The sequence below is a fragment of the Labeo rohita genome, chromosome 7 (genome assembly GCF_022985175.1).
Source record: "Labeo rohita strain BAU-BD-2019 chromosome 7, IGBB_LRoh.1.0, whole genome shotgun sequence".
In the NCBI taxonomy this organism is placed as follows: Eukaryota; Metazoa; Chordata; class Actinopteri; order Cypriniformes; family Cyprinidae; genus Labeo; species Labeo rohita.
Genome location: NC_066875.1, coordinates 3,659,503 through 3,676,418, shown reverse-complemented (window position 1 = coordinate 3,676,418; position 16,916 = coordinate 3,659,503). Strand labels below are relative to the sequence as shown.

General features: G+C 34.1%; 1 protein-coding gene across 3 annotated transcripts in view; it reads right to left on the bottom strand.

The window, feature by feature from the left end:
* The window catches only part of myom1b (myomesin 1b), a 47,438-nt gene that overhangs the window by 12,096 nt on the left and 18,426 nt on the right, over positions 1-16,916 (bottom strand). For 2 of the 3 annotated variants that reach the window (XM_051114544.1, XM_051114545.1), the window contains exons 11-27: positions 15,689-15,830; positions 14,995-15,191; positions 14,867-14,920; positions 14,605-14,729; positions 14,313-14,496; positions 13,549-13,723; positions 11,653-11,774; positions 7,781-7,977; positions 7,568-7,694; positions 6,702-6,886; positions 5,784-5,898; positions 5,054-5,210; positions 4,100-4,206; positions 3,959-4,003; positions 1,390-1,526; positions 1,135-1,279; positions 991-1,050 (exon numbers count right to left, since the gene is read on the bottom strand). In XM_051114544.1, coding sequence (XP_050970501.1) covers positions 991-1,050; positions 1,135-1,279; positions 1,390-1,526; positions 3,959-4,003; positions 4,100-4,206; positions 5,054-5,210; positions 5,784-5,898; positions 6,702-6,886; positions 7,568-7,694; positions 7,781-7,977; positions 11,653-11,774; positions 13,549-13,723; positions 14,313-14,496; positions 14,605-14,729; positions 14,867-14,920; positions 14,995-15,191; positions 15,689-15,830 — 2,274 coding nt within the window. Of the gene's footprint in view, positions 1-990; positions 1,051-1,134; positions 1,280-1,389; positions 1,527-3,958; positions 4,004-4,099; positions 4,207-5,053; positions 5,211-5,783; positions 5,899-6,701; positions 6,887-7,567; positions 7,695-7,780; positions 7,978-10,052; positions 10,071-11,652; positions 11,775-13,548; positions 13,724-14,312; positions 14,497-14,604; positions 14,730-14,866; positions 14,921-14,994; positions 15,192-15,688; positions 15,831-16,916 lie in introns of all 3 variants that reach the window. The other variant, XM_051114543.1, reaches the window with a different exon arrangement.

Sequence of the window (16,916 nt, the reverse complement as noted above, 5' to 3'; positions counted from 1 at the left end):
ATATTTCTTTTTTTCATGGTCTTATTTTTAGTTAACGATAACTTCTGATTAGGTTGTATTTGAGGTTGTTGCAAAATGTCCATAAATGCACAACTGTGAACGCACATTAAAAAAAGACTGTGTGTACTGTGTTTTCCAGAATACAAGTTGTGTTTCTTATAATTGGAAACATGTTGTGATTTATATTCCAAAATGCACTGTCAGGTGTGACTTATTTTCTGCAAAATAACAGTCTAACAGTCACTTCACATCAAGGGCTGGTTGCACCAGCTGTATAAATTAAAACCAAGCCTAAGTTGCAATTTATGCTAAATATATGACTGTTGCCAATGGAAAAAAAGAAGTGGCGGTACTCACCACAATCAATCAATAATTAAATAAACATTATTAATACAAAAAAGCATAAGTCCTGACTGCACCTTACTGTACTACTATATGGATCCATTCAGAATCACTATCTGACCACTGCATAAATCACCTTTAGCCAGCGTTCATTATAAAACAACATAAAAATACAGTTTTCGCGTTGCATATAATACAGTTTTCTACTCCACGCCTAATCCTAACAGAACGACTCCGCATGCATTCATTCACATGATCGGTCGATATGACATGCAACCCCTCCCGGTAGTGTGATTTATATAGTGTCATTTCTAATGATGCTTCGACTCTGAGTACCAGCAACATGTTAGAAGTGCCAGTACGCATGAAAAAGTCCCAGTACTCAGGAGGCTAAAATACAGAAGTGCGTACCGGCCCACTTCAAGCACTGACTGTTGCACCATTAAATTTAGTATAAACTAAATATTTTAATGAATGAAGCCTGCAACCAGGCAGTTGAAATGGCAGATTTAACGAATTCAGGACATCAGTAGCTGCATTACGTAGTGAAGTCATATGATAACGGTATATAATGTTTCTGTTTGAAACATTACTGCATATTTGTTCACATGCATTTTAAATAATATTGCAGTGCACATATAATCATACCTTGCTTTCTAATCCATTCTTTCTTCTGGAACTCTGATTCCTTCTGTAACTGCTTGAACACTGAAGGAAATGAGATGCTGTTATTGGTACACACTCTATATATTAGATGCATTTATGTATATGTATACAGATTTTTAGATATACCATCTCCAATCAGCACTAGACTTGACTGATTAGTGGCTTTGCCATCCTGAAGCTGGAAAGTAAACGTTCCCTCGTCCTCTTTGCCCAGAGACTCCATGAACATCTCAATGATGCCAGTGTTTTTATCAAAGTTCATCTTGTATTTCTACAACACAAAGAAAATTGTTAATGCCGAAGCAAGCCAAAGGACTACTTCCAGTCAGTAGCACGTGTAATGCTTCATGCGCTGCATGTTTTTTTTTGTATTTCTCAAACCTCTCCCTGGTGGATCACATTGTCATTGAACACGTATTCAACTTTTCCGTTGGCAGATATTTTTTCAGCCTGCAACCAGAAGCGAACTCTGCCCTTCTCCAGCAGCTCCACAGCCAGCTCTGTCTTCAGAGGGATGACTGGAGAGGAGAGATGAAATAGGACTTTAAGAACAATAGAACAAAACATGAATTCAGTTCTGAATGATGTGCGTTGCATTGGAGACTTGTTAAGGAATGGGAGTGTTGATACTTACGCTCTGTTTTTGTATTGAAACACAATGTCGTAACCAGGCATGATGCAATTGATAAAGTGACAAGCAATACATCTTTCCTGCTTAACGAGTTTTTGTCTTAACCAAAGAATGTGTCATGCGAGACAAGATTTTCCCACTCCATCGATCTTGTTTGAAAAATCCTACATCACAAAGCTGTATTTTAAATTTTAATTTTTTTTTTTTTTCCCCAGTTTACATATTAATTTGCTTTTGTTTATAGGACAGAACAATTACTGGTTAGTATACTATTTTAAATACATTCAACAGAACTACTCTTGTGAAAAATAAGTGTTTAATTGTGCAAACAAATTATTCCCTAGTAAAAAAGTAATAGATTTAAAATGCATTTATTTTATACTAAGTATCGTTCAAGTCAACATATTTACTGACACATTGCTCAAGACTTGATATAAAAATTGTAATTAAACTTTACTTGGAGTACTACTTCTGCACAATGCACATTTCTTGATATTAAGCCTAAAATGTGTTTTAATGTCACTATGGATAAGGATTGTGTGATCTTATATCGGTCTTTAAATGCAAAATATTTAAAGTGTACCTAAAGTGTACTTGCAATAGTTCCACTTTAGCACAATCAAATATACTTAAGTATATCTTTAGTTGGACTTCAGCACTACTTCCACACAATTAAAGTGCATTAAATACAAAATTAGTTGTTCCAATTTAGCAGACTTTAAATATACCAGTTTAGTATACTAAAAGTACAATTGCAGGGTATTTTTTAAGTACATAATATGTAAATGTATTTTTAGTATTCTTAGCATGAACTTTTATGAAAATTTAAAAACATTTTACTTATTTTTCACTATGGTATGTTTTATTATATTTAAAAACTGCACTTGCAGATAATATAATTTTAATGAAATTAAAAACCACTTAAGTGACTTAAAGAGAGAAACTTTCATAACCATTTCAAGTGCACTTTGTAATAATGTCAAATTAACAGTTTCATTAATACTTTAATGTAAAAAAGTATTATTTTTTTATTTTAAATCATTATGTTTTAATAATCTTTGTCATGCTCTAAAGATGTACACTTATTTTGATGTGTTGACTAACATACCAAAACAGATGTGAAGTACTTGATTTTAATTTCAACTGTAGTGTTATACTTTGGTATGACATTTAAAGTTAACGTATTTTAAATGCACAAAATTGCAACTTCATTATTAAAATTGTGTAATTACATTAAAGTGTATTTCAGTTTCAGTTTATGTAATGTAAATATGTACTTAAGTCTTACTTAAAGGAGAAGTCCACTTCTAGAACAAAAATTTACAGATAATGTACTCACCCCCTTGTCATCCAAGATGTTCATGTCTTTCTTTCTTCAGTCGTAAAAAAATTAGTTTTTTTGAGGAAAACATTTCAGCATTTTTCTCCATATAATGGACTGATATGGTGCCCCGATTCTGAACTTTCAAAATGCAGTTTAAAAACGATCACAAATGCGGTTGTAAACGAGCTGAGGAAGAAGGATCTTATCTAGCGAAACGATAAGTTATTTTCATTAAAAAAATACAATTTAAATACTTTTTAATCTCAAACACTCGTCTTGCCTTTCTCTCCCTGAACTCTGTGTATTCTGGCTCAAGACAGTTAGGGTATGTCGAAAAACTCCAATTGTATTTTCTCCCTCAACTTCAAAAATCATTTCAAAATCATCCTACATCGCTGCAGAAGTACCGGCCCCAGTCTTTGCAAAGTGAACATGCAAAGAAGATCAAACACCCTTAACAAAAAAGGTAAAACAGAGATATAGGGAGATTTCGAAGTTGAGGGGGAACATGAGATGGGAGTTTTTCGACATACCCTAACTGTCATAAACCGGAAAAAAAAACAGTCCCGGCAGAGTAAGACAGGACGAGCGTTTGACATTAAAAAGTATATAAATTGTATTTTTCAAATGAAAATAACCAATCGTTTTGCTAGATAAGACCCTTCTTTCTCGTCTAGGATCATTTACAACCGCATTTGGGATTGTTTGAAGCCGCAGTGGAAGTGGACTTCTCCTTTAAGTGACTCAAAAGCTATCTTCATTTGATATCAATTTAAACTGTAATACATTTTCATTTAACTGCAAATAACATGCAATTAAGTGTCCTAAAACATTACATTCAGTTCACACTTAAGTGTATTATTTTAAAGTATTATAACGTATTATTTCCACAAAAAGTACTCTTAAAAGAGCACAAGACAAAGCAAGTGCTCACACATTAAAAATAAAAAGCTGATAATGTGAAACATTTCAAAAGTGATGTAATGATAACTCACTGGGGAATTTGTGGTCGTGGCTGATCTTCAGGAGTTCTTTAAGAGCTGTCAGAAACAGGACAGAGAAGTAGTTAGAATCAATAACCAGTGTTGACTTGGTAAATTCAAACAAATAAAAATGGAAAAGGTCAATAAACTCACTTTCCTCAGAGAGCGTGTAGCTGGCGGAGGCTCCATCAGTGTGTGTCACAAAACAAGAGTAGATACCCAGGTCTTCTTCTGAAGGCGTTTTAAAGATGGCTTTAGACCTACAGAGCAGTATTGAAAAATTACGGAAAGATGATCCCATGCTAATCATTTTTTTTTTGTACATGTGAAGAGATTGTTTGCAACATTTAATAGATAATATATTTTTGTAAATATCCAGCCTAAGATTTTTAAATATGATTAATCAGAATGTATACAAGTTGGTTTGAAAATAATAGTTTAACCAAAAATACAAAGTCTGTCATCATTTACTCAACCTCATGTTTTTCCAAACCCTCATCTTTAAAACAAAAATGAAGATATTTTAAATATTCTCTCATGATTTTTGTCCACCGATTAAAAGGAACAAACAGAAGCTCAAACGTGCATGCAGAACCACTGAGGTTTGTTCTCACATGTCAGGCAAGCATATTTGAAGCATATTGCTTTGATTTGCTCTATATATGTGAACTGGTCAATATTTATATGTGAATAAAAGCCTAAATGAAATCTGTTTACCATATTGTGTCTCTTCAGAAGACTGGGATTAAACTGCTCGATTCATTTGGATTACTTTTGTTATATCTTTATGTACTTTTTAAAGCTTGCAAATGTTGATTACCTAAACTTTTAATGGACGCACAAAAATATTTATGATGGATTTGTTTCTTACAACTAGACGTTAATTGGTGGAGTGGTGTGGATTACTTGTGATATTTTTATCAGCTGTTTGGCCTGAGTGTGAGGACATTTTCAGCACATTTTTAATTGTAACTATTCTATTTACAATTTTTTCTAAAGAACAAAAGTCTTATGGATTTGGAAGGACATGATGGTGGTTAAATGATGACATTATTTAAAATTTAATAATTAGTAATTTAACAAACTCATTAGCACATACATACTTACTTGTTACCCTTGGTCTCTAAGGTCATGCGGTCAGGTTCTGTCATTTCCTCGTAGTTCTTGGACCAGACGAATTTGGAGTCAGCGGTGAGGTTAGAGCACTCAAAATTCAGTGAAATGACGCCATCATCATCAACATTCACAACTATCTCGTTAGTGCCTGTGAGAAAGAAACAGCTTGTTGGCTTTTGTTGAGAGTACATACGTCTTGTCGGTTTTGATTTGTTTTAGAGTTAAATCTGGAATTTTAACTCCTCACTTCCTAAAGCATCGATGGTAAAGATTACATGTTTGTGTTGTTTTGTCCTTCCTGTTCACTTTGACATACCCGCATATGGTTTTGTTCAACATATACTCTGAATCAAGTTCAGCATGGTCTGCTTCAGCTTAAAGTCAACAGTATTTACAATCCTTTTCATTACTGTAATAGCCGATTTCTCAGAATGAAACAGGATATTCAACAGAAAAAATGGCAGAACTGATTTCATCCATCAGGAATTGACTGGGTCATGAAAAGCAGTCTCAATACAGCCTGTGTTTGGAGGTCAGAGGTTGAAAAATGAAGTTGCGATACAGATAAATCAAGTTATTTGAAGAAAGATCATGAAGACAAAAGTATGAATTGTACACAAAAAGATAAGGAACATTTTCAGTTCACATTGATTTTTAAATTTGATCTGCAGTAGCTATTTTGCAGTACAGTAATGTTATCTGAGAAATTCTTGTTTAGTACCTGGTTTAGTAACTGCCTCAACCGCTTCTGTTGGATCTGATGCTTTTCCCACGCCAGCTTTGTTCTGAGCACGCACACGGAAAACATACGACTCCCCCGCTTTCAGATTCTTGATCTAGAATGAGAAAAACAACATTTAACACGATAAACCAACCTATCTGAGAAAAGAAGTGTACTTAATTGTATTAAATGCAAATATTGTACATAGTTTACTTCAAATCTTAAATTATAAGATTTGCAGATAATATAATATTAATAAAATAAAAGGTCACTTAAGTGACTTAAAGAAAGAAACTTAAGTTCATAACACACTTAAGTACACTTTGAAAAGGTGCATTTTGTAATACTGTAAAATTAAAAGTTATAAAGTACATTTTGAGTTTTTGTTTTAAGAATATTTTGCTGTGCTTATTTTGACATACTCCAATACTACAGTACATGTATTAATATTAATATATCATGTACTAAATTGCAATTATCATTTCAAATATGTAATTACTAATATATTTAAAAACATGACATACAAGTTTCAGTAGAAATTAAATTAAAGTATATTTGACCATAAATGCCTTTAAGTACATTTAACAGCACTTTAACCATATTTCGAAGACAATAGAAGTAACTGTGAAATTACGTATACAAAAGTGCTACTTAAGTGTGTTAAAAACACTCTCAAGTTCAGCTACCTGCATTTAATACAAACTTAAACCATAATATATTTTTATTTTAATTGCAAATAACATGCAGTTAAGTGTCCAAAAACATTGAGTTTGTACTTAAGTAAATTCTTTTAAATGATTTCCATAATACATACTCATTTGTGAAAGCATGCTACAAGGATACGTTTTCTCAAGGGTATGCCAATATCACAACCCTAAACAAACTCCACTGCCTCACAGCTTCTATACGCATACAAACCTTCATGAATGTCTTGTCAGTAGCTTTCTCATTGACTCCTCTCCACATCTCAAAGTCTGCCTCAGCCTCTTTGATGTCAATGTAGTATCCATTGACAGGGTCACGACCCTGGTAGACAGGCGGTTTCCAGAGCAAGACAAGAGAGTCCTTACGTACCTCCTGCACTTGGAGGTCATGGGGTGGTCCTAAAAACAGGTTTTTAGTGTAGAGCATATATATATAAAGTATATTGTTTCTCTCACATTTAAGTACACTTTTAATCCTTAAGTATACTAAAATGACAGTCTGTAATGACATTCAAGTATATTTAAGGATATTTAAGTTTAGCACACATTTTATTTAGCTACTTTAACCATATTTCAAACACAGTACAATTATGAAATTAGATATACTTAAGTCCTACTTAAGTCCCTCTAAAGTTCAGCTAAATCCACTTAATATAAATTTTAACTATAACTAAATTTTAATTTAATTGCAATTAGCATGCAATGAAGTGTCTGAAAACGTTACATTCAGTTCATAATTGAGTATATTTGCACTTAAGTACTCTTTTAAGTATGTTTTTTAAGAGTACTTAAGTGTACTTTTTCACAAGGGTCACATTTCTTAATTAATTTATATAAATTTTAACTATAATTAATTTTCATTTAATTGCAATTAGCATGCAATTAAGTGTCCGAAAACATTACATTCAGTTCATACTTGAGTATATTCACACTTGAGTACTCTTTTAAGTATGTTTTTTTAAAAAAGAGTACTTAAGTGTACTTTTTTTCACAAGGGTCACATTTATTGTAAGTAAACTTTACAGCTCTGGAAAGTAAAAATATATACTTTTTTTTATTTTCAAACTAGTTTGTGCCTACCCGGTACAGCAATAGTCCACTCCTCACACTTGAATGTCTCACTGGGAAGAGACGGGATGCCCACGCCAGCCATATTGGCAGCACGTACCTGGAACTGGTACAGCATGTTTTCCTTCAGCTCTGAAACCTAAACAGAAAGACAAGATTGGAGGTCACAAATCAGCACCTTATGGTCTAATGTTTAGCTTGCTATTACACAAATCTCCTACTTACTCTATAAGCTCTTTCACTGACAGACTTAATATTCGCCTCATGCCATTTTCCCGGGACTCCACCGATGACCTCACGGTAATCAATGAAGTAACCAGTAATGTCAGCACCACCGATGAAAGTGGGTTGTTTCCAGGCTAATACCATTGAGTCCCTCACACACTCCAACACGGTGATGCCGTAGGGTGGAGCGGGTGAAGCTGGCATAACAAAATATGGCAGTTAAGACTGAGTCACATTTGTAGTATAAAGGAAACTTATGACAGACTGAGCGTGTACTGGCATATGTGGAGTAAACGATCCAAACCACACACAGAACTGTAAATATACAGACTGACACTATGACATTGCAAGGAGGGTATCATATAGTAGGGAGGTGTCCAGCATATTGTCAGTTGTGGCTGGTGGCATAAAAGAAGCCAAAAAGGATCCCTTGATGCAATCGTGTGGACAGTGATGTTATTTGAGGGTTTAAAATGTCTGCAGCTGAGAAGACTTACCATACTAAAGATGCCCAAATTGGAAAAACCAGGTCATACCAGTTTAAGATGATCAGGTTGGTTTTTGTTTCTGGTTAATGTTTCTGACTCAAGCTGCTCTACTAGCTTGGTCAACCAGATCAAAACTAGATTTAGCTAATCAACTATGTAGACCAGCTTGGACCAGCAAGAAACCATTAGAAACTGGTTTTAGTTGGATTTTCCAATGTGGTTGACTTACTTACTTGCGTGTTGATATACTTATAACCATAGCATGATTACAAGGTCAATAAAACAACTGCAATATGCTAATTTCATGAAAGGCCTTGTGAAAAAGTAGTTCACTTAACTGTTCTGAATGTGAACTTGTAGTGTATTTCAAGTCTTAAAAGTATATTTTTAAAGACTGTTCTTGCAAATAATATATTAATAAAAAAAAGCCACTTAAGTGACTTGAAGAGACACTTTCACGACTGTTTTTAAACACACTTAAGTACACTTTGAAAAAGTGCACTTTGTAATAATGTAAAAGTTTTACTTTAAAGTACATTTTACACCATTTTAAATAACCTAAATTAATTTTTAAATAATCTTTTGTTTTAAAAACACACTTAAGAACAGTATTTAAAAAAACGTAAGCATACTTATCTGATGTGTTGACCAACATTGTAATGTAAAGTAATTGAGTATAATTTTAACTGTAGTGTGTTATTCAACATTACATTTTAACTTAAAATATTTTACATGTACTAAATTGCAACTTAATCCTTAATGTGTAATTACAAATATATTTAAACACATGACATAAGTATTTTATTTTACCATAAATGCTTATCAGTATATTTGGCATATTTTAAAAACAACTTAAGTAATTATAAAAAGGTACTTAAGTCCTACTTAAGTAGGTCTTAAAAGCACTCTGAAGTTCATCTAATTGCATAAAAGTGCTTTTTACACTTACGTGTATTAAATGTATTATAGTTTAAATTTGCATTTAATATAAATGTAAAACATACATTTTTATTTAATTGCAATTAACATGCAATTAAGTGTCCAAAAACATCACATTCAGTTTGCACTTAAGTATATTCTAGTTTATTATATATAGTATATTATAGTATTTGTGTAATTAGTACTGTAAAAGTATGATCAAGTGTACTTCTTTTCCACAAGGGTCAGTTTGACAATAATGAGCAAATACATGATTAATAAGTGAACTGGATAAATTGCAGTACACTAAATAAGTGTATAAAAAAGAAACAAGATGCAAAAATGCAAAGAAATGAATTAAAATGAATGGAAAAAACAACAGGAAAGGAGAAAATGGAGACACGTCAAATCTGAGGAGGGATGCCGATGGGTGACGTTCCAGAGAGATGGTTCTCGCTCACTCTTCTCACCTGAGCTTCTTCGTCCTCTCTCTCGCTCTCCTGCTTTCTCTTGTTCCGGAGAAGAGTTTACTGAGGACTTACGACTCTCCGGCAATTCTGTTGCCGACTCCTTTAGGATACTGTTGGGCTTTAACAATTCAGTGCTAGAGTTTGCAACCTGTTTAGCATTTTCCTGCCCATCAGCAGGTTCTGGTGCCTGCTGACTGGTTCTCTTGCCCTGTTTGCCTTCATTTAATGCAGCTGGATAGCCAGTGTTTTGACCCCCTCCCTCAACCCTCTCACTAACATTAGCTATGCGTGTTAGAGGCGTGTCAGCAAGGGAGTGAGGCGCCGCATGCCTGCCCACTCCGCAAGAGCTGTGCTGGGTTAGTCCGACCCCATTACCCCCTGACTCCAGACACACACCATGAGGAATACCGCCCCCTACAGGAGTTAGCAGAGAAAACAGCAAAAGAGAGCAGACATGAATACAATTCAAACACATTCAGAATGCTTCACATTTAATTCCTTTAGTCTAACTATTCAAGTTCATCTCAGTAGAAAAGTAAAGCGGAAGCCTGCATGCATGCAAAAGAAATGAACTTTGCTATTTCATTATTATATTCTAGTTATGAAAAGAGGGAATGAAAACAAGCAATGAAACTGCAAGTTATTGTCAGGAGAAATGAGCAAAAGGAAATGAGGTGAAAGTTTAAAAAGATCATACAGGAGATGATGCAGTTATTTAATGTAGTTTATGCATTTTAACATCACAAATGTGATTTGCACTGAACCTTTATGAAAAAAGACACAACATCACACTATAGCATAACATGAAGGCACAAAAAACTCAATGACATCCACAAAATGCAAAAATCGACCAGCAACTAAAAGAATAGCAAATAGTGAGTGCCTATTCCGTTTTTATTTTTAGCATTAATGTTTAAATATTAATTTTTAATTATGACGGCTGACAACTTAAATCGTATTTATTGATTGGCATGTAAAATAACGACAATTGCTAATTAAAAAATAAATTCATTTTGTGCTTGGAAAAAAAACTCTAGAAAAAACAAAGTCACAGCATAGGCATTTGATCAGCTAAGGATGAAAAAATAAATATATGTACTTTGTACATAAATATAATAACAATAAAAATCATATTTTTATTTTATTTTTTAAATTATAAAAACTAAAACAATTGCAGTGTAAAATAAAATGTGAGTATTTAATAAAAATTAATACAATTTGTAATTTAATAAAATTACAATACTAATATTATGGTTTAGGACTAATTTTACATATTAACCAGCACTGATTTTTACTCAGATCTGCGGCTGTTTTAAAAATAGTGTAACTTTTACAATAAGAAACTACTTTTGCCAATCAAATTTATTTTTAGATATTACAGTCAAAAAAACAAGCAGAGACAATAATCAAAAAACACTCTCCTAAACAACTCTCTTGGTGTATTGTGGATTTTATTTTCTTTTTTGTAATTTATGCTGTTCTATTGTGTTTTATTGTTGTATTTAGTGTAAATCCATATGTATGCATTGAGTTTTTGTGCCAGAAAGTACTGCTTTGATTAGAAATAAGATGTGCACTATAAAAGCGTGTTTCATAATGGATGAGTAAGCATGATGCCCAACAGAGTCATGGTTGTCTCATGGTTGTTAAAGGACATGACAAGCGTGAAAGACATGCAGAAGGGACAAGTTTGAAAAGACTGAGGGAGTGGGAAGGAGTGTACGTGGGAGAGCGGGTGAACTGGTTTTGTAGTCACCACTATGTTGGATCAGTTGTGACCCAAACTAGAGGAGGTCTACAAGTCCTGACCCCTGGGAGAAATGCAGGGAGCGGAGCTGGAGTTTGGTAGCTGTGGCCTTGACACTAACGTGTCATACAGGACGTGTGGAATGCGTAAGTCAAGTACAGTGATCAGAATTAAAAAGTGAAAGTTGGAAAAGTGAAGTCATATTCTAAAGATCTTGATGGCACCAATACAAGTTCATAAATGACTCACCAATGGCAGCTTTAACTGTAATGGATTCTGATTCCTGTGAGAATTCACTGATTCCTGCAGCATTGACGGCTCTTACTCGGAAAACGTAACTCTCGCCCGTGGTCAAGCCATGACAGATGAACCTGTGTGAACACATATGGACAGATAATAATATGTTACAACATAAAATGAAAGTCTCACACAGTTCAAGCATTTATAGAGGGTTTGCACTTGTGTCACAATTTGGATGCGTGGCCATATTGGTGATACTCGGATGTAAACAACAGCATGGACTGCACGGTTAATGCACTACTGATTATGTTCTTCTGCTAATTTATGCTGTCTAAACCATGAAAAAAAAACTGTGTGGAAGCTGCTAAATCATATAGAGAAGGAAGCAGAAAAGGCCACAATAACTAAATTTAATAGACCAATTATTGGTGTGCAAACATTCGGGATGCACACACATCATGGTTGCAGAAAACCCCGGAGAAATAGTCTTTACGGCTAGAGAATTACAAGGATATGGTACAGAATAGTTACATTTAAAAAGATTATAGATTATATTGATTAGATGTCATTTTCAAAATGTTCTCCACATATTACAAGAGTTTGTCACCCAGCGATAAGCACTGTTATTCAGTGAAATTGATGTTAGATAGTGGGATAGTCTTACAGACCCGAAACAGGGATGACAGTTTTTGTGGACGGAGCCTATCTGGTAACGGAAAATGATGGATTTCAAGAGGCAGTCTATAAAGCCATGGAATAAAAGAATACAAAAAAGGTCAATTTGATTTTATAATTCAAAATTCTGAGTTTATTCTTGCAATTCTGAGATTATATCTCACAATTCTAATAAGGAAAAACAACTCGTCATTCTCTCTTTTCTCCTCGGCTCAGAATAGGAGTTCATATCCCACACTTCTGCCTTTTTTTCCCCCTCAGTATTGACAAAAAATACTCAAAATTATGAGAAATAAACCTGCATTTGTGAGAAAAAAAGTCAGAATTGTGAGTTAAAATAAGTAAATGTTATGAAAAAATGTTAATAGTAATAGGTTAAAATAATATGTCATGCTTTAACTGTAGGGCTAATACAATACGTCCCCTTTAAAAAGCATATGTGAATATTAAGTAGACCTACTGTTTAAATCAAATTTATGCTTTAAAAGTAGAGTAATCATAGCAGTTTACATCCATAGTATGTACATTTAAACATCTGCATTTAGCTTTAAATGGCGTCTTTGACAAGAGTATTCTATAAAAATTATTTACATTCCGATTTTGACATCAAGACACAAAAATAGTTTTTTTTCTCTTATTCTTATGGATTTTACCCATTTACCTCTACTTATTACCAGTGTTTTTCTGTAACCACTATGCACGTGCAGCTGCAAGTGACATCACTGTGACGTTTACTCAGAATTGGTCTATAGGTGGTAAAGATACATTCAAGCAGTGTTATTTAAGATATTACACTAATATTTCACCTACTTGACTGCAAATGATAAGAACAAACATGAATGTTGTCAAGATTCTTGCCCTGGAAATCCTGGTTCAGTTTGGCCAACCACAAATGCCTTTTGTTCCTCAGACAGTATTTTTGCACTCTTCTTCTTGATTTGTTATAACTTTTGGCAGTCTATAGTATTCCAAATGTTCAAATGTTTCAAATTTTGAAAAAAAAAAATCTAATTTTGAACAATTTTTCAAATTTTTCAAATTTTTCAAATTTTGAAAAATTGATCCTTATGACTGGTTTTGTAGTCCAGGGTCACAAATGTTGTATAAAAACAATATAACTTTTAGAATCATGCTGTTGTACTGAATATTAGACTGTGATAACTGCTATCACCAAATTACAGCACTCTTGCTTGTGTGATTTAATTAATTACACTGTATGTCTCTGTATACCTTGTGCCTTTAACTGGTTTGTTGTTGCATGGTTCCCAAGCATTGCTCCCGGTAATGCTGGTCTCAATGTAGTAGCCCACCAGCTCTTTAGCATCACGTGACGCTTCCCATGAAACCACCACAGATGTGTCTGTATTGCGGGTAGGAACCACACGGCCAGGGGCTGATGGGATATCTAGAGGCAGGCAATGAAAAAGTCAATTGCACCATTACACATTATGCTTTTATAGACTTTATATTATATTCAGCCAATTTTATCTGCATGCTGTAATTATGTTAGTAAAAAAGTGCATAAATTGTAAATATGACTCTGGACCTCAAAACCAGTCACCAGGGTCAATTTTTGAAATTGAGACTTATATATTATCTGAAAGCTGAATAAAAAAGCTTTCCATGGATGTATGGTATGTTAGGATAGGACAATATTAGGCAGAGATACAATTATTTGAATATCTGGAATCTGAGGGTGCAAAAAAATTGCCTTTAAAGTTGTTTTTAGCAATGCATATTACTAATCAAAAATTAAGTTTTGATATATTTATGGTAGGAAATTTACTCAATATCTTCATGGAACATGATCGTTACTTAATATCCTAATGATTTTTGGCATAAAAGAAAAATCAATAATTTTGACCCATAAAATGTATGTTTGGCTATTGCTACAAATATACCTGTGCTACTTAAGACTGGTTTTGTGGTCCAGGGTCACAAATGAGGGGTAAATTTGGACAATTTTTCTAGTTTTCAGTGTGAATATATCATACCCAGCTTGTCCCCAACCGTGGTGGCTTCGGTCGGTTCTGATGGTTCACCGACACCAGCTGAGTTGCAGCAGCGAACGCGGAAGCGGTAAGACTTGCCCTCAGCCAGATCAAAAAGAGCAAAACGTGGAGATTTGACTGGGATTTCAGTGTTGACTCGCTGCCAGCTGTCTGTGCCAGATACACACTACACACAAACACACATACTATTACTAAACCAACTAGCAATCTTGACAAACATAAAGCTTTATCGAATATATAAACGCCACTGGTAGAGGCTATGAAATTCTCTGACCTTCTCCACGTAATACATAACCCCTTCGTGACCTTTATCGCCTGGAGGCTTCCAGCTCAACACCACATAGTTTTTAGTGGCCTCAATAACTGAGAGATCACGAGGTCTGCCAGGAACCACGCCCTCTACATGAATAGATATGGTTACATTACATTACATTATTTTATAGACATATAGATGGAAACGGGCGTCCATAGGGTTTTTAATGAAAATGGTAAACTTAAAAAAAAGTAACAGATCATTTTAATGCGAAATTTCTCACCCACAGGCTCCTCCTCAGTCACAATGATTTGTCCAGTCCATGGAGCAGAGGGACCTACAGAAAGACAGTATATTGTACTGCTTGCTTTGTTTAGTTTTTATATATTTTCTGTGTTAATCTGGTTTTACCCTTTCTTGCGCGGTCTGCGGGGTCCATAGCAGCTACTGGTTCAGACACACGGGACGGATGGCTCATGCCCGCCTTGTTCACCGCGCGCACTCGAAACACATAGCTTCGTCCTTCCACAAGACCAGTTACAGGGAAACGGGCAAACTTCACCGGGGTGTCATTGCATTGTGCCCAGTGTGTCATGCCAACTTCACATCTGCAGTGAGGAAAGATAAGGTAAATACAATTTAATGCACCAATTTAATTCCACAAATTAAAGCCTAAAAAGGTCATAAATCAGATCAGAGATTCCTGAATTCATTGCATTAAATGTTGCATGCATTGCAAAAGTTTGTCTTGTTTTCCCATACAAATATGTAAACATGCTTAAATGAAGATACATTTGTTTTGTATTTGTCTAATAATGAAACTTAAACTTATGACACTCCTTTTACATTCCAATAAGTTCTGAATGATCATTATGCAATTAAATTCTGCTAGAGCTACAACTAGAATCCAAAGAAAACCAGCTGATGCTTATATAAACTACAAAATGCTGGTTTCAGCTTGATTTTCCTTTTAATGTTTGGTTCTGGTCTGTATGATGTTTATTTGCACTATACATAGGATATTTATATGACTAACATCTTTATTCTGTCTACTTTGGAGGTTTTTACGTGATTCTGTGTGATGTTTGTATGCAGATGCAGTGACCTGTCAACAAAGTAGCCCAAAATGGGACTTCCTCCATCCACAGCAGGCTGCTTCCAGGTTACGATGACGTAATCTTTATTGGCGTCCAGACTATGAACATCTAAAGGAGCACCAGGAGCTCCTGCAACCTCCGCATCAGAATCTAACAAACACAAATAAAACAAAACCTGAATCATTTAAATAATAACAATTAGTTTTCATAAAGTAACAGTATGCTATCCCTTGTGAAAAAGAAGTGCACTTATTTGTATTAAATGTGCACTTGTAGTGTACCTCAAATCTTAAAAGTATATTTTGAAAAACATGCAGATAATATAATATTAATGAAATAAAACCCACTCTCAATTTACTTAAAACAAGACACTTTCATGACTGTTTCTTAACACACAGCACTTTTAAAAAGCAAACTTTAATGTCAACTTAAAAGTCTTACTTAAAAGTACATTTTAAATAATTATATTTTAATAATATTTTATCATGCTTTACAGAAGTACACTTATTTTGATGTGTTGACTAACATACTAAAGCACATGTAAAATACCTGATTGCAATTTTAACTGTAGTGTGTTATTTGATATTACATTTAAAGTTAATATTTTGTAAATCTACTAAATTACAAATGTGTAGTTAAAATATATTTAAATACATTTAGACACAACTTTCAATAGAAATGACATATATTGACGTATATTTTAATTACCATAATTGTGACCCTATTGCTACAAATAAACCCGTGCTACTTACAACTGGTTTTGTGGTCGATGATCGCAATATATGCTTTAACCTGCTTTTACACTTGAACCACATGTCAAAGACAAAAGAATTATGAAATGACATATAAAAATGCATCAAGTCATAAAAGCACTTAAAAGTTGAGCTAATCGCATTTACTATAAATTTTGTGTCTGAAAACATTACATTCAGTTTGCACTTACATTAAACTTCTACCTTATACACTAATATTTCCACATCATTTCCATAATAAGTACTCTTTTTAAAAGTATGCTGAAGTGTACTTCTTTTTCACAAAATATGGTTCAGTGTTGATTAAAACCTAAATGCAAATGAAGTTTTATAAAGTGTATTGCACTAGTGTTTTAACTAGAGGAGTGTTGAGAACTTCAGTCGTCCAGGCAGTTTTACAGTCACTTCATCTGAATGTCATGACGGCATAGACACAGCACGACAGGGATAAATTTAGAAAGAAACATGAGCTGGGAAGGGAGGC